General features: G+C 51.8%; 1 protein-coding gene across 3 annotated transcripts in view; it reads right to left on the bottom strand.

Annotated features, from left to right (window-relative positions):
• Positions 1-22,785, bottom strand: part of Ttc7a (tetratricopeptide repeat domain 7A) — a 104,480-nt gene that overhangs the window by 18,172 nt on the left and 63,523 nt on the right. For 2 of the 3 annotated variants that reach the window (XM_005354709.3, XM_026782943.1), the window contains 4 exons: positions 18,938-19,098; positions 7,159-7,275; positions 4,017-4,111; positions 2,764-2,901 (listed from right to left, as the gene is read on the bottom strand). In XM_005354709.3, the coding sequence (XP_005354766.1) occupies positions 2,764-2,901; positions 4,017-4,111; positions 7,159-7,275; positions 18,938-19,098 (511 nt within the window). The remainder of the gene's footprint in view (positions 1-2,763; positions 2,902-4,016; positions 4,112-7,158; positions 7,276-18,937; positions 19,099-22,785) is intronic. The other variant, XM_005354710.3, reaches the window with a different exon arrangement.

Raw genomic sequence — 22,785 nt, 5'->3', positions numbered from 1 at the left:
TCTCTCTCTCTCTCTCTCTCTCACACACACACACACCCGCAGTGGCTTACACTTGCAGGATGAGGTCCCTAAAGCTCTCAGATAATATGACTTACTGGGGTTTGGAGGCCAGGTCAGCTTCCTACAAATGCAGACAGCCTAGAGCCGTCTGGGAGTCCTTGGATCTTCAGGGCAGGGGAAGTCCCTGTGTGCTTCCTTACCCTTCTCTCTGGTACACTGTAAGCTGACAGAGATGCTCTCAGTAGTGAGAAGTGTGTGTGTGTGTGTGTGTTGCTCTTACGGAAAGGACCTCTGCACACTGAAGATTCTGGAACACACAAGGGTCTGGCGGCAGCTTTCCCATTCTAACAGACCCATAGCCCAGGAAGCAGGACCCCTACTGCTAGCCTCGGTGCAAACCCTCCTGGAATCTGGGGAGCCTGAGGGAGTGGAAGAAGAAAGGAAGTGTGGGAGAGAGAGAAAGGGCATGACGTTCCCAGTCAGTTTTCACAGTGGACCTGATTGACAGATCCGGCTGCAGTTTATCCCCAACCAAACCTAGCTCATTCAGAAGTGATGGAGAATCCTTTCCCCCCTGCACAATACAGTATCTGTTAGCATTAGTGTGTGGAGGGTGGGGGTGGAGGGGAGAGTATGTATGGGGGTGCTGACCACACTACGCTTAGCCTGGGCCAGGTGGGGCAGTGTGGGGACGTGCTGGTGAAGATGGCAGCCCAGGGACAGAGGGTACAAGTGGGTCCTGACATGATGAGGTGCTGAGGACACATTCTCTCACTCCCATTGAAGCTGTGCATCTGTCTATTTGCTGCTTCCGGAAGAACAGATCTCATGATTCATGGTGAGGCTTGGGGACATGCAGAATAATGTCAGAGTCCTTTGCAGTTAGGGACAGTCAAATAACGGAGCCCTGGACAGTGACTCATAGGGTGAAGGGGTACATGGAGATTCTACGGTGTAATCTCTTGCCTCAGAATGTGAGTGTCGCGAGGAGCCGCTGTGACCCGCAGGGATGTGAGCAGTGCCCTAGAGAAGGCAGAGTGTCACTCGAGGTTGCCCTTTCTGTATTGTTGAAATAGGCTTCTCCCTTGTAGAAGGCACCAGAGTTTTGGATCTGTGACCACACCCGCTCAATCCGCTGTGACTATGCTTTCTTCTGTGTCCAGAGGCTGCTCTCAGACTTCTCTGTGCAGTGACATCAGGATAATGTCCAGAGCAGAAAGGCTGACCCGTGACTCACTGAAGGGTGTGTGTCTGTAGTGACACACCAGGTTTTGCTCCAGGTTCCGATAGGCCTTTCACCTTTCCCTTTCCTTGGAGTTACTGCGGGCACATGCGCCTCCCCAGTGTAAGGCAATACACCTGGAAACCCAAGGTGGCTTCAGATGCATCCAAGTGCAAATCCCAAACACATCAGGAAAACAAAAGGCCTAGAGAGCTACCGTCAGAGGGCCATGTGGCAGTCCGTGGAGCTCCCATGACCATGCTGACCCCGCAGCAAGGGCTCTGTTCCACCTCTCAGAGGCTGGGATGGCTTCACTGTTAATCACACCTTTCCCTCCCTTGACATTCCCTTTCTGAGTGCTGCCCAACCCAGAGCAACCCTGAGATGCTAAGCGGGGCAGTATTTGCATTACATTACAATCACAATGCTGTTCTGTCTAGGCTTTCTATGAACCCAGGTCCATTCTTCTTCTCTCCAGATTCAGAGTCCAGGACAAGAGTGGGAACAGGCTGCACCCTGATGTGTCCACATGTGGAAAGCATGCCACGGGTAGCACTGGGTCCTCATCAGTGAGCATTCTGACTGACTGCCATCACCACCTATCCAGGGAACTGCCTATTGCTTCCTCTCGCTTTCTCCTCCATCCCCCTCCTTGGGGACGATAGCCCACTCCTGCGAGAACAGGAAGGAGGGAAAGATGAACCCAGAGAAAACAAGGCCTGGGGGCCCAGGCTTCGGCAGTTTGGGAGCCTGGTAGGCTTAGGTCTCCTCTCACTTCTTGTACTGTGTGGGAGACATCTTTCTTAGTCTCCTGTTCGGCCTTATTCTTTTCCCTGTAACCCATCACACCACGGTCAGGTTAAGTTGCCAAACACCCTACAATGTGTCACTCCTTGGCATTTCTGGGCCAAACACACACTCTGTAGGTGCCTCACAGTCACACCGTGAACCGGAAGGAGGCTACCGAAGCCAGGTACTAGCTGCGGAGCGCCCACGATGTGCCGTGCTAACTGCTCTAACTTGTGAGTCATTTCAGACCAGGGCTAGCCAGTTGTCAGCCGGCACAGGATCTGATCTGGGTGACCTGAGCCAGGGCTTCCGGAATCCTATCCCTCTAGCACTCATTTGCCTGTGGGAACAGTGCTGGCCGGAGTCCAAGAGGTATGTCACCTAGACAGCAGTCTCCGTGTCATTAGCCCTCTCCTGACCTCAAACCTCTCCTATCAGGGGGCTTCACCCCACTGGGCAAAGAAGAAAATCCACAGCCAGCCAGACAAGAGACAAGCAGAAACCTCAGGGGAGGAACATTCTTCTCCTGGGGCACCTAGACAAGATGCTAGGATCTGAATTCTGGGTGCAAACATTCTCTGAGGTTAGGAGGGGGAGGCTAAAGCGGGGAGGGAGGAAAGAAAGTGAGTTGGGAAACAGAACTATAGAACTAAGAGCCTAACTTCGTAAGCCTCCTCGGAAATCTCATTCTCCCCATCATCCTCCAGGACAAGGCCAGGGCTCTGGGCATCGGTGGCTCAGGGGACACTCACCGGCCTGGAGCCAGATCTGTTCCAGTGTGGTCCATAGCTGCATGGGGCCCTGCTTCAGGACCGAGGTTGTTATGGTCAGCTCCGACATGGCCTCCTCCAGCCTCGAGGCTGCAATAGATGATGCCCTCCGAGAGCCTGCTGAACAAGAGGGTAAGGGCTGAGCGGAACTCAGGCTAGAACAGCTGCCACACACCAGCTCACAGACCCTAGGGAGGGTCTTCTTCTGCCTGTTCCTCTCCCCAGGGAGCGGCGTGCATCTGAAGGTACGGTAATTTGGCAAAAATCCCACTGAGAATTTATCCCGGGGAAAACAATCCTAAGTGTCCACAAAGATGCTCACTTGAGTCCTGCCTTTAATACGGAACACAGAAACCCCCACATGTTCAACAACAGGGAATGGGTAAAGCAAGTGAAAGTGTAACCACGCAAGGCTCTGAAGACACACAACCAACACGCCGGTATGGCACAGTGATGTAAAGGCCTTCACGTTCTCCAGGTGAGTGGAGACCAGCTTGTCACAACACAGTCACCCTGAAACAACTAACTGTGGGCGTGCCTCGAAAGAGTTCCAGAGATTTTCCAAGTAGATGGCAGGTAAGAGGAGGGGTGATCTTTCTCTTCTTTGGTGATCTTGACTTCCTGTCTTTGAAGTACACACTTTTCGCATATGTTAAGACCCTATCCACTTGAAGCTGGGAAGCCAAAGATCCTTGGGCACTGGCTCGCGGCTAACCTAGGCCCTCAGAGAACCTTTCTTCCTGTGGCCGTAGGTGGTGCAGGCCCTGCTTGGGATTTATAAGCTGTTGACATTTGAAATTCCCATGCAGGTGAAACAAGAGCATGTTCTCTTCCTCAGAGGCAATAAAGGCTCCAATAAACCCAGGAGGCCTCAAAACAAACCACAGATGACTGGTTTACGAGACAAGAGCATGGGAAGCCCTGATAACTGGACCCGATTCTCTTTAATTCCCACCCCCACACCATGCCCTTCCTTGGGGACAGTGGGTCCCCAAGCAGCCAGGCACTGTGGTGGTGTCTCTGGCGTCAAGCCCTGGGTTTGCTTAGTGAGATCTACTCCATCTGTCTTAACAACAAAGCCTAGCTGAACTCACATCCCCGGATCTGTCCCATTCTCCCAGTTCCCTCTGCTGAGGAGGCATGGGCTTTCTTCTGTTGCCCACAATGGGTGGCCACCACCCATCTTTGGGCCAATTGCCAGCCCCACCCAGAGCCAAGATCAACCCCGACCTTACCGGATTCTGCGTCATGCGCATCTGGCAGGGTCAGGTGAATGCCGTTCTGCTTCTTCACTGTGAGGCCCTCAAAGCTGCCATCCCTTTCCAGGCCTCTGGAAGGCAAAGCAGGGCAGAATCCCATGATGCAGACGCCCGGCACCCCCAGGTCCAGCAGGGAGCAAGAGGGAACCCCATCTCAGCAGACTCTGAGGCCAAAAGTTCAAGCTCAAGAAATAGAGCAAAGCCAGAATGGTAGGGAATGGCAGAGACAAGCAGGACAGACAGACCAGCATGGGTCCAGGACACACAGGCCGACATGTATACACCACAGTGTCCATGCCCTCTTTTAAGGTGAGGCCTCTACCTCTGGGCACAGGGACTGCTTGCTGGCTTCTGTCTGAGGACGGCCTGGGTGGAAGTCCAGGAGCCACCCGCTGCAATGGAATCCTCAGACTGCCCAGTAGCCCCAGAGGAGCTCCGACTGGCAGGCAAACAAACGTGGTGGTCTTATTTTGGTTTCCATCCATTTCTCTAAGCTCCTGCACCTCCCACCCCATGGGGGGGGGCTTTCATTTTCTCAGGGTGGGAGGTGTGGGGAGCCAGGGAGGAAACTTTGCTCAGAAAGGTAGCTGCTGTTGCATTCTTAGCCAGCCCCCGCCCATGGCCAAGGAAGCCAATGGCACTTGGCATGGGTTGAGGAAACTTCAGGAAAGCCACTACAGAAAAGGTTCCAGAAGGTGTTTTCCCGCTGGAGGTACACTAAGATGCTGCCTCCAAAGATGATGGAGCCACAGTCCAGGGGATCTTTGTTGTCCTACCTCAGGTTCACACTGGTCCTGACATGGTTTGTCGATGGCTTCGGAGGAAACCATCTCTCCAACATAGCAGATCAGGGATGGTTCCTTTCCTTTGCCACTGTGGTGGTTTGAATAAGACCGGCTCCCATAGGCTCTTATATTTGAGTGCTAGTCGCCGGGGAGGGGCATTATTTGAAAGAATTAGGATTAGGAGGTGTGGCCTTCTTGGAGGAAGTGTGTCACTGAGGGAGGGCTCTGAGGTTTCAAGCCCAGTCAGTCAGTCTGTCTCCTGCAAGCACTAGTTCTCTCTCCCTCTCTCCCTGAAGGCCAAGATGCAGCTCTCAGCTACTGCTCCCGCACCATGCCTGCTTGCCTGCCTGCCAGTATGCGTCCTGCTCTAATGAAAATGGACAAAGCCCCTGAAACTGTAACCAGCCCCCAACAAATGGTTTCTTTTTCAAAGTTGCCTTGGGTATGGTGTCCCTTCACAGCAACAGAACAGTGACCAAGACTTTCTTTTCCTAATTCTGGAAGCACCTGAGTGGGGAGATCAATGAGCCAGGGACGTGAGGCCAAAATGATGTCCTGCTCCTCCTCGCCTGACTTTTCTCATGGTCCTTTTCTTCTGTAACGAGCAGAATGTGTGGCTCACAAGGTAAGAACGGCCACCTGGACAGGAGCCTAGTTTAGAGCTCAATTCCATAAGTGCCCATCATACCTCTTCTCTTCTGCCACAAGCGATCCTCTCCTAAGGCATCAAAACATTGCGTTTGGGGGCACTGTGCTGCACAGTTTAAGGCTAACATGGCGCATGTTACTTGAAGTACCCAATACCAGGGGGCTGGAGAGATGGCTTAGCAGTTAAGAGCATTGCCTGCTCTTCCAAAGGTCCTGAGTTCAATTCCCAGCAACCACATGGTGGCTCACAACCATCTGTAATAAGGTCTGGTGCCCTCTTCTGGCCTTCAGGCATACAAGCAGACAGAATATTGTATACATAATAAATATTTTTTTTTAAAAAAAGAAGTACTCTATACCAGATAGGGAGATGTGCCAAGCTAAGCAAGTCATCAAGACTATTACAGATAGGGCTGAGCAGCTGCTGAGGGGCAGTAGCTTCATGAAGGAGGGACTGGGGTGATGAGAACATCGGACCAACAGCATGGTGTGTGCAGAACACAGGGGTGTTGGGTGGGAGTGGTGTAGGCTGGCAAGGTCCATGGTGTGTAGATCAGACCCTCGCGCTGCGCATTTTGGTCTTGGTTTATGATTGCCCCAAATTAGATTTTCCAAGCACTGGCTTCTGGTTTATGGCTCTAGGTATCATAGAAACCCTCCTCCCTGTCTCCTGGGGCAGCCAGGAGGGACTGGATCCAGATTTGTCCTGCTATATTGGGGTGAGAGTTGTGGCAGCTTCCTGAGGAGGTGCTCTGCACTGTGAGCTCCACCAGCCTCCCGGGACAGAATGGAGTATGTGCCCCTATGAGAACACCTGGCAGCTGCAGAGCCTGCTTTCTGAGTCAAAGCTACCAGTCTGTGGGTCCTTGTCTAGACTGGCCACTTGGGTGTGCAGCCTACCCGCCAGCCAGATAAGGAGCAACCAGCTCCAGGGCAACTCCTCTGCGAACTGAGTCAGGCTTTGCTGTTCCAGCAAAGGCATTTGAATGCAAATCCACCTATACCAGAGAACAGTGCATGGGCTTACAGTGCCCATCTCCAGGGAGGGTTTCTACTCCTTGCATGAAAAATCCATCACCCACAGCTCTCTGGAAGTTCTACCCATTTGTTCTACCCTGTTCTAGAATCTCCCAGGCCTGGGAGCTTGCAAAGGTAGGGCTAACTGTCTGAGGTTTTTAACTCCATGCTATTTCCCTGGTCCTCCTCTGACTTCATGAGGAGAATGGAGGACTTCTAGATCCCAGAGTCCTGTGCACTTGCTCCATGGTCTGGAACTCAGGGTTTGCCTCCCAGTACTGTCACCTGACAGGTAAGTGGCAAATTAGACAAAGGCTCTGAATCTCAGTCTCGGACAACACAGAAGACATAAGTGGCTGATATGTCACATAAAGCAAGAAGCCCAGGACCTGACTCAGGGGCTCGATGATGGCTTTTCTACTTTCTCACCACCCTGAGCTCTATCTTCTAACCAGGGCTTTGTGTGTGGTACAGAGGATTGTCAAAGGATTAAAACTGAGCCATGAATATAAAAATCCCTGAACACTGAGTTTGACATCTCCACCCAAACCAACAACCATGTTTTGTAGGTACCGTGGCCTTCCAGACAACTGTTAGCCTGGCAGCTACCACCTGCCAACCCTGCCCTCTAACCTGGAGCAACCCAAGGGGCAATGACAGCCACTTACCCCAGCTGAGAGAAGTTGTAGAGGGTCTGCCACAGCCTCAGCATTTGCTTGCAGGTCACGAGGGCTTCCTCCGGCCCTTTCAGAACCTGCTCCAGCTTCACCTTGGTGAACATCAGGCTACGGGGAAGGAGAGGCACAGTCAGCAGGCCCTGGTGAGGCTTGCCTCCAACGATGGGGCTGACGGAGGGGGTGGTGACCCCATTCTCACTTCTCCAGCCCACAGCAGGCACAACCTCTGTCCCACCCATCAGACATTTTCTCCATGCCTCCGTTTCTTCCCATCTTTACAGCATTTGCCGGTGCCCGCCCTGTTCACCCTAGCACCTGCCCTTGATCAGACACTATCATCTCTCAAATCTGTGACTCCCAGCCCCAGCCTGATGTGTTCTTCCCCTTTCAAGCTGAGCTAAGCAACACCTTGAGTCCTACCAACACATGGCTAAGATTTCTACTTCTGTGCCCAACGAGGCACAGGATGGACCCTCAGTAAGAGCCACACTTAGAAAGCAGGCTTTTAGCTTGGGTGTTTTGCCTTGCATGTGTGTGTCTGGGTCACACTCCTGCAGCCAGAAAGCAACTTTGCGTCACTACCCCGAGCACATCAGAGAAGGTCGAAGCATTCAACCCAGATCATTAGCACGGCTGCTCACTAAGGACAAGGAAGGGCCGGAAGCTCTGCTGTGTCAAGTGCTAGCCCTTTCTTGTTAAGGAGGTCCGCCTGGGCCGGAAGCATGGCCAGGCAGCATGGAAGTATTGCAGTGTGTTGGTATTCTGAGATCAGTACACTGGCAATACTATTATAGAGCAGCTACCAGGGCAGCCATTGCAGAATGGCTGAGTCACTGAGACCAGTACAAGACTGCAGCCTAGTTCCCAGAGTGGTCAGCAAGCAGTGAGACCACCTCTGCTGAGAATCACATGACCATAGACTTGGTCACTGTCTGTGATGAAGCATGGCCCATGTGGCTACACCTGCCTGCTCCAGGAAAGGTGAGCCTCTTGCATGTTATAAAAACCTCCTACCAGTTTTTTGTTTGGTTTGTTTCTTGAGAGAGGGTCTTACTATGGAGTCCTGGCACACCTGGGATTCTCGATGTGGACTAGGTTGGTCTTGAAGTTGTGGGTGAACCACTTGCCCCTGGGATTACAGGCATGGACCACCATGTCCAGCTCAACCTAGACTTTAAACCCCACTTTCCCCAAATCTTCTGCAACCTTTCTCGACCCATCTTCTGCTTATGAGGTCCTGAGGGCCCCAAACTAGACAGAACAGGGTCCAGCTGGTGGGGGGGGAGCTGCAGGGAGAATGGGTGCTCTCCCATCTGTCCTTCACAGATCCCCACAGAGCACAGTATGCCAATATTTGGAGGTGCCTCTGCTTTCAGGAATATGAAACAGAAGAGACAATTGCTGCCTTAAGGTAACAATTACAGTGCTATAAATGTCAAATTGCCCAGAGAATCAAATGTTGTGTTTTTGGATCTGACTCCAATGCAAGGAAAGGAACGTGGAAGGGGGCTCTTGCTGGATGTAGGAGTGTGGGAGAGTGACGGAAACTGTGCTGGGCCGGAAGACAACAGTCCTTAGAGCAAGGGTGTTGTTGGGAAGGGGCAGGGGTCAATCTAAGCCAACCTTCACTTAGGGAGCCAGAACAGCAGAGTTCTAGGGCTGGTCAGCCCCCAGCTTTCTGGGGCTCTCCACAGACAGCCCTCTAGCCCACTGCTGTCAAGGAGTCACACCAAAGCCCCAGAGTCAGAGCCAGAGGTACCATGTGCCTGGGATAGCGAAAGCTGAGCTGGATGAATAGCCTCCATCAACACAGGCTGTGTCCTCCTGGTGGCTGACATTCCACTCGCCTGAGTAACCTGGAGTGGAATTTCTCAACCCAACCACATCCTCTCTGGGTTGAGCAAGAGCTCCAACAATCACAGGGGCAAGTAGTTGGGTGTGAGCCTCAGGCTGAGGGTCCCGAGGCTCCAGATCAGCTCCTGAGGTGACTTCCTGGGTGGGTAGTTGAACACTACCGGAGGGAGGGATCTTACAACAGAACTTGTCCTGCCTGACGTCCACACCACCAGTTTGGCCTCCTGTGACCTTGGGCTGGTGACATTGGTGTCAGCAAATCCTTGACACTTTTTCCTGCTTTGTTCCACATTGTGATCTCTGCTGGGGCTCACCCCTCCCCGTCACATCTGGCCAACTCCTACACAGATACCACCCTCCAACTCTTTCAGTATCTCGTGGGGCTGTGTCTTAGGATTTCTATTGCTGTGAACAGATACTATGACCACAGCAACTCTTATAAAGGAAAACATTGCAATGAGGTGGCGGCTTACACACAGTTCAGGGGTTCAGTCCACTATCATCATGGTGCAATATGGTGGCTGGGAGTACGGTGGCATGCAGGCAGACATGGTACTGGGGAATTCTACATCTTCATCCAAACTCAGACACTGGGTGGTATCTTGAGCATATATCAGACCTCAAAGCCTACTTCCACAGTGTCACACTTCCTCCAACAAGACCACACCCACTCCAGTAGGGCCACACCTCCTAATAGTGCCACTCCCTTTGGTGGCCATTTTCTTTCAAACCAACTGTAACAGGTGCTATATGCACCCCTTTCCGGTATAAGGTTTCACAATGTCTGGAAGTGCGCACTGTTGGCCTGGTCATGAACTCAGGGGGTCTATAAATTCAGGTCTGTAAAAAACTTGGATCCAGTTCTCACTACAACATTTGTATCTAGCCCAGGAAATGCACTGATTCTTTCCCTACCCAGCTATTAAGACAGAGCCCTTGGCATGCCACTGTGACTGGCTGGAGTTATGGTCATGAGTTCATCAGAATCCTGTGTCATATAGATGAGACTAAAATGTCTTTGAGTAAGTAACTATAAGACTTTAGGAAAAAGTTCCAAGGCCCAGGTCCTCCTGCAAGAAGTCCCTGTGGGATTGTGTGTCCAGCTGGCACCTAATATCATGTTGTGTCTCTACTGCTTAAAAGTTTAATAATGAAGATAAGTTGGCGTAAAGTATTTTTTACCGGCTATTCCAGGAACAAGTGTGCGGCCAGTCCTGGCGTAGGTGGGAAAGTCACCATTTATCTTTGTGTCCCCTCAGTTTGTGCCCACCTGCTCAAGAGGTTCCGTCAGTTTACTAATGTCCCTCAGCAGCAGTGTGCCTTGCTTCCCCTGTTCCCGGGTGGGTACTTAGCATGTAGCGTGTGCCTAGCACGGGAGTCTGGTCACATGAGTCCTTATAGCTGCAGTGTGGGGGGGGGGAGGGACACGCGACACTAGGCAGGCAAAACACTGGCCAATTCTGTTCCAGCCTGCTCACAAACAGGGTCTGACCTCACAGGACAGGCTCTGAGGAGGAGTCACATGTTCTAGGTATGCTATGTGGGTTCTAGGTGTGGTGTGCGGGTGTCTGGCTCTTTCTGACTGGGGCTGGGGGTGGAGGGTCATCCTCTCTGGGGCCAAAGGCAAAAATGTCTAACTGAAACATGTCTCTAAGACTGGAATGCCAGAATCTACTGGGTACCCTGACCAAAGCTATTCCAGGGGAAGGATGGTCAACTTTGACCACATTATTGTCCTTAAATTGCACCATGAATCCGGGCTTGGGAGACAGAAACTTGAACCAAAGCCTCGCCTCTGCTGAGCGTGTCACAAGTTCCACACCTGTAAACCAGAATGGAAATCACCTCCTCACATACTCCCCGTGAGGCTGAGCCCTGATGAGCTTGGAGCAGCAGCTGAGAAACCCCAGGGAGGCACCCAGCTGACCGCAGCTCAGCTGCCCGATGCTCAGGGCAGGCTCCTGCTTTGAGGCGGAAATCCTACGTGGTTCAGAAGACATTTCTAGGCCAGCTGCCTCTGAAGGCTCTGCAAAGTGTCTGAGCTCACTGGCATGTTCAGTAAGGTCTGTAGTGTCTGCGATAAACGGGAGCAATCCTTGGTTGCAATAACTCTCTTGCAATGTCTGCTCCCAGGAGAGAGCTGGGGTGCAGACAGAAGCCCACTGTCCAGCTCAGATCTCATGAGCATGTCCCAGGCCCCCTCATGCACATCTTAATTCTTCACCTCATGTACTGCGATGAGGTAAGGGAGTCACCCTGGCTGGCCCTGGCTCACTTCACCAAATGGGACCCAGGGATACTTCATCCTTTCCAGCTCATTTTGTGTGCCCCAGCCTCTCCAAAACAGCCTATGTAGCAGAGATGGCAAGACCGAGGCTGTCCAGTGCCTGCACACGGTTCTCCTTGAGAACTGTTAGCTGTCGTCCTTGGACCTGTCTTCTTGCCAGGCCTGGGTTTATCTAGGCTGGGGTCAAGCTCTTATCTTCCAGTGCTTTTCCTTTAAACTCAACATACAAACCTAGGTCAAAGCACAGAAGAATGTAGTCTGGAAGGATTCCTCAAGGCCTAGAAGACATGGATGTCCCCAGGGCCGGAGCAATTTGAAGGAAGCAAGGCTTCAAGGAAGCTTCCAGAACATTCCATTCTCACTGGTCCCACTGGTTTCCACTATGCTCCTGAGGTCTTGGGAGGCTTTTCTTGCTCTCCCGGGCTCCTTGAAGGGTGGCAGCAGGTGTGGCAAGTGTAAGGAAGGGAACATTATCTCTTTAAAGGACAGTAATTAGTAATTCTAGCTGGGCCTGCTGCGCTGTTTTAATGAAGAGTTCTATTTTTACAGAAAACATATAATTGAGTGAAAAAGCAGGCTATTCTCTGAGTGAGGTGGCCTGCACTCTGTAGAGTCTGACTCCTCAGGCCAGAGCCTGCACACAGCATGGCATCCACGTGAAGGGTTTTCCCTGGTTTCCCCAGCTCAGACACAGAACGCTCTAGCATCTCTGCTTCTAGCCATGGAGCCTGAGGTAAGACACCAGGATTCAGCGCCTCATCCATGTCCCTGTGTGTAAAGTAGAAACAGCAACAGTTTCTATCACTCTTAGGGTTGCTGGGAGGGGAACAGGAACAGTGGAGCCGGGCGGTGGTGACGCACACCTTTAATCCCAGCACTCGGGAGGCAGAGGCAGGTGAATCTCAATGAGTTTGAGGCCATTCTGGTCTACAAAGTGAGTTCTAGGAGATCCAGGACTGTTACACAGAGAAATCAACAAACAACCCAAAAAAAGATGGTGCTGTCCCACGGGTTTCTAGCATGTCATGGTATCTAGCTATTGCTGGAATATGGAGTAGATTCTAGACCCTACACTGCCCCTCACGGCTAATTAATCTTGATTGATGTATTATCTAATCTTTCCATCAACTTCTTCATATAAGAGTTATAAAGTCAAATCCTGGTGGGTGTGGTGGTGCACGCCTATAGTCCATGCACTTAGGAGGTAGAGGCACGATGATCAGTAGACAAGGCTAGTCTAGGCTACGTGAGAGCTCGTTTTACTAAAACACCACCAAACAGAAAGTCAAACCAAAACAGTTAAGCAGGACCAGGGCTGTGAGATGCCCAAATCCTCCATATGTCCTCCCCTTCTCTCCCTTCTGCCGTATGAGTTCCCTGTCCTGCCAGTCTGAGGGTCTCTTGAGGTGTATGAGTGCCTTGCACCCACCATCCACCCTCCACTGGGGTAGCAGACAGAGGAGAGGCCACAGTCTCTGCCACAGAGAAGCTCTCAAACCCAAATAAAGCAGGGGGGAAAGTCAGCATCCAGTCTTCAGTGGGGGTAGTTTTGCTTCAAGAACAGGGAGTCTCTGGGGACCAGCGAATTTGAATGCCCGAGAGGTCAGAAGGGTAACCAGGAGAGCCAAAACGCAGGAATAAAGGTGCTGGAGTAGGCACAGAGGCCCCTGTCTCATGCAGGATGACAGGATGGGCACAAGGATGGAGGAGCTATACTCCCTACCCACAGCACCAGGCCATCCTCTTGGTCCTCAGTCAGCCTGTAATTATCCGGCTCATTGAGACCTGGTCTGGGATGCCAGGTCAGGCTAAGCCATGCAGGGCTCACTGGATCCTCTGAACCCACTGCTCTGGGAAAGTCGCGAGGGCAAGGACTGATCACACATGCTCACGCTCTTGGGAGGGTGTGATTTTTATAGGGACTGTAGCAGAAGTGGCCTCCCTGAAAGGAGGCGGGGCCATCCCTAGTCCTAGTTTTATTACTTTCCCCCAGATGAATCGTTAACACTCAAGGGATCCTTTCTAGTAATTCTTAATCCCAAAGCTAATGGTTTTTCCCCTGGTGTGGAGGGTTATTGTGACCCCTGTTCCCTAACCCTTGAAGGCCCACGGTGATCCTCCGCTTCTTAATGAATTTAATTCTGAAGCTTTAAAAAGGAGTGGCCCCAAAGTCCCAGCTTCCTGGAGTAGCTCCTGTCCTTCAAAGGCCCCTGCTCCACCTGTGAGGAACCTCAGCCTGCAGAACTGGCACACCGCGCCCTGTACTGGCTATTCCCATCTGTGTGCAGTGCCAACTGCTGGCTGATCCTACCAGTCCAATGTCCCCACCTCGACTTCCTTCTGCCACAGGCCACCTCCAGACAAATTCCTAATAATCTTGCCAGACATGAACATAATAATCTCGCCAGACATGAACATAAAGCACACAACACAGGGCCTTGCCATTTCAGGAAGGCTGTCCGAGAAGCTCTTAGACAGGACAAGGGTAGGTTCTGGGCTGATAGAGCCTCAGTTCCTATCTATCATCTTTGTCCAGTGAGTTAACCCTCAAAGACCTGATGACTTCCCATTAAAGAGACAGGCCAGCCCTGCTCTTGCGGGCAGGGTCCTCTCAAATCGCATAGAGTAGGACCACAGAGGTGCTCATGGGATGGAGGAGGGGAAACGCTGAGCCAAGGAGGGGCTGACCTTTGAGAAGGATCCTACAGTGCCAGTGATTATGCCTGGCTTAGCACTTCCTCGGCCACATAGCCAGCGAGTCCTGGCCGCTGTCCCCACGCACTGTGGCAGCCAAGCATGTTTAATGAACCCAGCAAAGTGATAAACTATGTTTGTGTTAATACCTTTGATTCCAACCCCCCTCCATGAGTGCTGGTATTTTAAGCATCCTTTTGATGTGCCACAAGCCCTTAATAAGAACAATCAAATAAACACACTGGGTTTAAGGCAGAAATGCTAACAGGAGTCCCAGGACTCTGGATCCCTTCGGCGTGGTGGATTGCACCTCCAGAAACATGTCACATGTAACTTGAAAAATAGGTGAAGGGGGCCAGGTAGCTCAGAGAAATGCCCTGGAGGGTCAACTTTAGCCTCGACTGGATCTAGCCACAGTCTGGCTCCAGCGGATACCTAGTTATTTCATCTCAAACATTTTCCAAAACAGCCCTGGTTTCCTGGGGCAGATGGCTGCAGTGGTGCATTTGTTTATCTGGGGCGAGAAGAAGCTTGTGGAGAGGGCTATGTTGTTCCTACCCTGGCAAGTGCCTTTGGGACGCCAGCACACCTTCCCTAGGGGCTGGGCCAGCAGGGGCTCTCAGGAATGCCTACTCTGAGATAAGAGGTAGGTAGGCAGCCCTGCCCACTGTGGAGCAGGGAAGAGAACACATTTACTCCTGTGTCACCTTAGGTATGCCCGGGGCCCTCAAAGTCAGCCTGGCAGGCTGCCAGGGCTGGGCAGGGGAAATGACTGACAGCCCGGTTATTGGAATGCTCCCATCATTAGTCTAGGAGCTTTGTTTGGTTTCTATGGTGACCTTTACTACAAGAGCCTGACTAAAGCTGAAGGAATGTGTTACCTAAAACCATCGCCCCAAAGTGCTCATGGCTTCAAGGAAGTATACTCATCAGCGATCCATTCTCTCCACCCCATATTCCTGTCCCTCCTGGTCAGGCTTCCCAGCTGCCTCTTTCATGAGACGGAAGGACCAGCAAAGACAACTCTAGGCCTGCTTCAAATTCTCACATTCCCCACAGGAAGCCTGTGGCCCGCCTGGCCTTGGGCCCCCTGGCCAGCTGGCACATGTGTTTTGGGCTTAGTTGGAAGCCTGTGGGATTTCAGGAAACTGCTGGGGTATCTGGTTCCCACCATACCAGGTTCACGCTGTCCCTGACGAGGCATCGTGTCTGCCTCATCACGTTTCTGCCTTTTTGAACCTGAGCTGCACTAACCAAAGGTCCTCTCCAGTCTGCTTCCTAATCTGAGTCAGAAGCTGGACTCCACGAGATTGGGTTCTGCTCTGCATACCGAGACGGTGCCTGGTGCCCATGGGGAAATAGTAATCTCTCTGCAATGAGATCCACAAAAGCTTGGTTCTGCTCTGCATGCCTAGACGGTGCCTGATGCCCATGGAGGAGCGGTGGCCTCTCCGGAAAGCTTTTGACCTGCTCCCCCGAGCTGTGTCACCACTTAACCCAGCCGCATCCCCTTCCTTCTGTCCCAGGTGTCAATGAGACTGTGGCATTCCCTCCACACTCTGACCTTAGACATAGGTGTCCATCAGCCCATGACCTTCTTTAGCCTGTGTCTCACGGTACACTTCAGAAGCAGAAGAGGCAGGGCAGATGTTCCTTTTAAGGAGGCACAAGTTGATGTGGTTGGCATGGGTAAGAGTCAGAAGTTACTTACAAGGGCAGTCACCTGACTGGCTCTCGCACTAGGATAAAACTCATTAAGATGGGGGTTCACTCACCTGTCAGCTTCCTCCTTCGCTTAGACTGCTCCCAGGCAGTGCCGAAGCAGGTACCCCTACACAGGACCTGCTGGCTTTCCTCCCTGGGGGACAGTTCTTGAATCCCCTGCACTGGTAACTTTACAGAAGGGAAAAGCCTTTGAAGGTGTGGCCACCAGGATAATGACTGCACAGTGCTTGACGGGAGACAACCTATACCATGGTCCTCTAAGTATCCCTGGAGAATAGACTTTGCTAGGAACAATGAGGTCAGGCCAAGGGGGGTCGGTCTGGGTTGTTTTGCTGAGTGGTATTTACTGGACTGGTTGTCTAACTGCTAGCAACAGCTGGAGCCACACATGGCTTGTTCCCAGCTCAGGGAGCAGCTGGAGAAGCAGGGGCACACAGTCATTCGATGAGCAATGGTATTTGTCAGTGATCCCTGGCCCGTAATGGACTCAGTGACATTTCCTGCTAATCCATGGGTTTTTGTACTCCAAGGTTTCATCTGGGGGAATAGTATTGACTTATTTGCAAAGGGATAGGGTCTCTCAATAGAGCCAGGAATATATATGTATAATTTCTTCTCCTTTAAGAAAAATTTATTTTTCTCACACTCTGATGGCCTGAATCCCACAAATTCCTGTTCTGGTTAGTTTTGTAGCCTTCTAGGGCCAGATCAGATCACAGCGGAGCTCCTAAGTCTGAGAACTGATAAACTCATGAAGAAAAATGACTTTACCTCATCTGACCCTCCCCCAAACAGAGCAGGCTGAGTGGGGGAAATCTCTTTGGGGTAGAATACACTTATTTCCTGCTACTCTGCAGAACACTCTGTAGCGACAAGAACCAAGAATGTGCAGGATCTCACACCCTAAAGCTCCTGCTATCCCTCAGTGCAGCATGATGTCTCTGGAGATGAGCAGATCCCATGGCATAGGCTGCCCCCTGAAGGCTCTGCCTGCAGAAGCAGAGACACTATTTTCTAGGCAGCTCCACACAAACATGAAGGAGGGAGTAGAAGGAAACACCAGGAAGCAGGCACAGTTAGGCTGCACAGCGGCAAACGGCACAGTCTATATCCCATCCCCACCACCTCTGCGGCCCATGTAAGAACCTGCTCAAAACTATCTCCTTACCTGCAAGTAGAGAAAGTTCTCATTCATGTATACCCATGGGGCTCCTCTTGAAGGGGTGGGGTAGATGTGGTGTGAGCTTGAATTGGCACCAAGCTCAAAGCCAAAACCTCTCTATCCCATTGTAAGGACTCTCAGGGGAATAGGGCACACCTAGGTGAGGTGAAAGGAAGGTAGAGAGGGCACAGCTGGGTAGAGCAGTGGGGCTCACTCACACCACAAGGGAGCCAGGGGGCTGCCCAAGCAGCCCCAGAGTAAGAAGATGGAAAGGAAGTAAGATGCTGGGAGGAAGCATCTTACTGGAGTGGCTCAGGGAACCAAAGGAATGGATCCCGTTATACCCTAGTACACTTCCCACTGCTTGGGGTTCTGTCAGACTTTCAGCCAAGGCGCTAGCCTTCCACAGCATGCCAGGGAAGTGCACAGGGCTAGAAGGACATGTGAGGCCATGAAGAGATGCTGAGGAGCAAAATGGGAGACCCAGGAGCGGAAGGGCATTGCCCTGCTCCTCTCTGCTTCACATTATGGTTTCCATGGAAGATCTCATGGACTTGGGGCTAAAACATTTAGCACTGTGGCCCTCCTGGCACCTTGTCTCTTCAATACTCAGCCCTGGCAGTGGGCAGGAAGTTCCTTCTCTCCTTACCCAAGGGCTCTAAGCTTTTCTCTTTGAGAGTTTCTTTTTCTACTTCGTGCAACTGCTAGAGTAAACACATATGTGTGCATAGGCACATACAGATACATGTGCAGGCATGTAGAAAACACGCATGCTGGTACGCATGCCAGCAGCAGAGAGTCAGGACCTGCTGGGAAGGTAAGGATGGAGCTTGGAAAAAGCAAGATACCACTGCAAAAAGTAGAGGCCTTTTTTTTCCCCTGGACTTTTACTATATATAAAAATCATAAGACTGGGAAGCTGACTGAGTGGGTGAAGGCACTTGCTGCCAAGCCTAAAGATCCGACTGAGTTCTGTCCCCAGGACTCAAAAGATAGGAGAGAACTGATAACCTCAAGTTATCCTCTGACCTCGGCACATGCCCCATTGCATACCCTCTGTGCACCATTGCATGTGTGTACCATCCCATATAAATGTAATTTTTTAAATCTAAAGATAAAATAAAACATTGCCACCGGTCCTGCTGCATTATACTTGGGATTCCTGTTGTCCACACCCAATTAATTTGTGTTTTATAAATTCCTAAATGGTGCGTCTTATAAAATGAATAATTATTTCTCCAAGGCTGGAGCAAGGTTCAAAACCGTATTCTTCAATACAAGGATGGACTTGTCCAAGTGGACACACACTTTAGTTATACCTGGCTATGAACAGCCGGGACCCACTGGGGCAGGATAATGGGGTATGCGTGAGGAGGATCAGATAGGATCAGGAATCGGGCTGGGATAGTTTAGACTGCAGACAGCGGTCTTGGCAAGGAGAAACAGGAAGAGGCTCCGAGGTCATCAAAACATGACCTCCCCCTAGATCCCGTCATAGCCACAATGGCATTTGCCTTGATTAGCCTTGATGTGCTGGGTTGATGGCAGTAGATCCTTTGTGATCTGAGGGGAAGGAGATCTAATCCTGTTCCCCCTGCTGCTGCCTTCCCACTGCAGTGTGAACCCTGCTCTAAGAGGCACAGCAAGTGACTGGTGTGGTAAACATGAAGGGTCAGGACCACCTAGGGGGAAGGTCACGGTTTCCCCAGCTTCCAGGAAAGGATGCAGTTGGGCAGGTTCCTCTGTTCTTTAGCTAGTGTTAGAATTTCATCCTCGGCTGGCTGTGTCAGGATCATGATCATGTCACATGCCTTACCAAGTGGCTTACCTGAGGGCAGGAGCACTATGGGCTCCCTGGTCCCCACCAAGGCCCCTCTGTGCATACTGCCACAGCCCTTGCCATTCCTACACCACCTTGTCCCTCTACCGGGGAAGTGTCTAAGCAACGGACACTTATTCCCTGTGTGCTGACTGCAATGTGACAAGCTGAGGTGTGCACAGGCGACTATGCACAGCCCTTCACCCAGCAGTAAACCCAGGAGACTCACTTGAAGTTCTCGGGGTACTCGGTGATGGCCATATTGATGACATCCAGGGCGTGCTGGTAGTGCTTCTGGGCAGAGAAGAGCAGCGCTAGCAAGTGGAGGGCATTGGCATCATCCCTGCTCACCGTCAGGGCCTCCTGGAGATGCTCCATGGCACTGGAGATCTGCCAGGAGAGAACGCCAGTTTAGGGACCTTACCCCAGGACTCAGATTCCAGCCACGGCTCAGCTCAGCCCAAGTGTGCCTGGAGCAGCGGAAGCAAGGGCATTAATAAAACATTTCCTGTCAGACAGCCTGGCAAGGGATTTGGGGAGACAAAGGTAAGCATTTTGAATGGGAGGAGTTGGAAGCCTCAGGCATAGGCTGCCTGTCACATGTGGAAGCCCCTTCTCAGAGTTTTGCTGACAGGGGTCAGAGTCCCACTCAAGAAAGGTAAGGGAAAGGGAGTGCTCTAGGAAGGTGGGGACCGAAGGCGGGGAGGCAGCAGGGATGAATGGCAGAAAGGAAGGAGTGTCCTCCGATAGAGCAGTGTGGGGCTTAGCTAGAACGGAGGCTTGGTTTTTGTATTGGGTGTTTTTCAACTCAATAATTATTGAGAGTGGTTCTATAAGAAGATTAGATAGGAAGATGAGGCCAGCTCACACAGGGCCAAGAAAGCCAATGAGAAGCCACAGGTGGTTCTAGAGTGAAGCAAAGCCTTCCCTTCAGGTGCAGCAGACCGCTGTCACATAGAGCCCCGGAGTTCACAGCTCAGGTTTGCCTCCCTTCCTGGTGCTGAGTGGAGGAGGGCAGGTCCCCACTGCTCTGGGAGTCCTGCAGACTGGCAAGGAAGACAACACACCTCTGGCCCTGCTATCTTGCCAAACCCTTGCTCCTAGCAGGACCTGGGAAATCTCTGATGGTCTCTTCTGTTGAAGAAGGTGGGTGGGGGGAAGCACGGTTCAGGGGAGAACAAGAGATCACCCTGGATGCATCTCTCTCTGTCCTGTTCTCCAGTGCCTCCCCACACGCCCTTGGCTCGGCCACACAGGCCAGTAAGCACAACCGACTCTCCTCACATGGCCTAGCCTAGGGAGGCTTGGCAGAGTCTGGGAAGTTTCCACAAGTGTTTAAGAGTGAAAGAAATTCTGGTTGTCACTAATGGGAACACACTCCTTCAAAGGAGGTTGGGCTGTGCTAGTATGCGCAGCAACTCCTTAGCTGTCCAGCGTGACCTGCTAGGTGGCCCTGAATCCCCTCCACTACCTCCTCCTTCTCCAGCAAAGACATGCAAGATGGTCTCTTCCCAGCCCACCTGCCACTTGCTATCTAAATCTAAAGAGCATGCCCTTTGAAGGACTATTTGGGTGTTAGAAAAAGCAATACCTTATTTATGAATTTGAAAGACCCGGGTCTCTTGTCCCTGGGAGCTCTTGCCTTTCAGAATTCTATATCCTACACGTTAGGCATATGGCTTACCTGAGATGGATTAAACTGGTAGGGTATGTACAATTGGACATGCTCGGACACCTTCTAACCCTTTGTCTGCTCAAGCATCTCCAGCCTGAGAGGCTGGCGTTTCAGCACTGGTTGGCATAGGCTAAGCCCACACAGCCTGCTAACTCTAGGTGAGTGAGGGGCTCAGTATAGGCTGGTGGTTCTCAACCTTCCTAATGCTGTGACCCTTTAATACAGTTCCTCACATTGTGGTGATACCCCCACCCACCATAAAATTATTTTTGTTACTACTTCATAACTGTTTAAGTTTGATATTGTTATGAATCATAACATAAAATATCTGATATGCAGGATAGCTAATACCCACAGGTTGAGAACTACTGATGTAGGCCAATTCTTCTTAAGCTGCAGGTTCAGAGTGTAGGACGGTAATGTCCAGCCCATAATCTCCATCCTCAGACTTCTGGCATTCATTCCAACTTGGCTCAGTTGCCCAGAATGCATGAGGCTTCTTCTCCCTGCTGCCTAGTAAATGGCACTGTCATCGCAAGGCTCTGCTTCTGTCGAAATGCCCACCCATTCCCCTGCCTTCCCCTTAGCTACCTACCCATTGTGTGTGTGGAGGCTGTGACCTGAGGGAATTGGGAGAGACACAGCACCAGGCAGGAGGGAGGGGGGTTAGGATGGCCTGTTTGGACAACACACTAGCTATGAGCCCAGCAAGGCCGGGCTCTACTGTTAACTCTTGTCATGCGTGCCGCAGTGTGGTAAACACCTTCCAGAACACTGATGGAGAAACACCCCCTCCTACCCACATCCTCACAGAGTCAAAAGCTTTGACTCCTGAGAAGGATGGAATGTATGTACCTCAGCTCCTCCACTGCTCTGCTGGTACCCAGGGCAAGGTAGCAACACCTCTCTGGCCTGCTTTTCCTTTGTAATAGGATGCGGCCAGGCTCCTGTGGCAGCTCCAAGGCTTAGGTTTAAGATGGCTCGGTGCATTTCCCAAAGCCTGTGTTCCCAGTGAGTCCTCCGGAGACCCCACAACAACAGAACTGTAGAATTCCTCCCCCCAGTCCGAGGGCATGTGCTTGAGGCGGCTGTATCCATTCTGGCCACTCTGGCCACACCCGGGTCCTCTGGTCTGTCCAGGGACGAACCCAGGGTGTCTCATTTGCCAATCTGCGCTCTGTCACTGACCTGTGCAGGCCTTTGTCTTTCTCCTTAGCAGACCTAAGACCCCAGCCTCTCATGTTCCCTTTGGGGCTTTGCACTCTCAGTGTGCCAGGCCTGTCACAGTGTCTCCTTCTAGCCACTAAGTGCGTAGGTCAAGGAGAGCATGAAGCACTAGCTAGGATTGGTGGGGCTACCACTGAGTGGATGTGACTCTCCGAAGCTGGCCCTGCCCAGTGACTCACCAGAACAGACCCCACTACCCTGGGAGGGGTGTTCAAACACCCCAATATCATAGCTCAGAGCAGCCAGCTATGCTCTAGGCAGAAAGACCCATAAGGAAGGTCACAGAGACCCAAACAGGTCTAGCTTAAGAGTCTACTCAAGGTCCTCGGCCCTCTGGAACTTTCTAGACATCATGTCCCCAAGGAAACTGAGTGCCAGACTCCATTGATCTCACAAGCACTGTTTTCAGAAGATGGGTGCTATTTATCAAAGACGGATGAATAACTGAAGAGATTAAAAAATGCATCACCGAAGGCTTATCATCAACGTGTCTGGCAAGGGAAGCACCGGGTTCCTTTACAGAGAGCTAAAAATAGAGTGGTCTCAGGTAACTTTCTGTCTGTTCCTAGAGGCTGAGTGATTTTCCAAGAGGAGCGGCACACAGAGAGCAGGCCTATCGCTAGGATAGCAGCCCCGGGCCAGGGCCCAGGGGTCAGGATCGCGGCTATGGGCCAGGGCCTAGGGGTCAGGATCGCGGCGGCTATAAGGCCGAGGTGGCAGAGTGATGAATGAGTCACGGGGAGGAGGTGGTGTGAGGGAAATAAACAGAGGAGCAGGAAGCAGGAGGAAAGACAGCGGGACCACTGGATAGAAAACAGCTGAGACAGAGGTGGTGGAGACGGAGGACCTGGACTGGCAAATCAGGCTGCACAGTTACCGCTAAGAATCCCGGTGTGAGGCAAGAAGGAGCTTCCAGTAGTGGGGCTACCACTCAGTGAGAAGTCAAGAGGCCAGAGTCCCACTACTCCTGGGTCAGAGGAAACAGCTAGCGTGGCTGCTCTAAGGTCAGGTGTGATAATGGGACCAGCCTCCTGGCAGGGGTCCAGGTACCCAAGGTCCTATCTCCAAATGGGCCAGAGCCTCTTTGCTGGGGCAGAGTGAACTTCTGGCCACAGTGTGAAATGAGGTCATGTTGACCCTTCAAGGGAAATGAACAGGACTGCCTCACTTGTCCA

Source organism: Microtus ochrogaster, chromosome 16, assembly GCF_000317375.1.
Source record: "Microtus ochrogaster isolate Prairie Vole_2 chromosome 16, MicOch1.0, whole genome shotgun sequence".
NCBI lineage: Eukaryota > Metazoa > Chordata > Mammalia > Rodentia > Cricetidae > Microtus > Microtus ochrogaster.
Note: the sequence above shows the minus strand (reverse complement) of the source record. Positions and strands in the feature narration are given on the sequence as shown.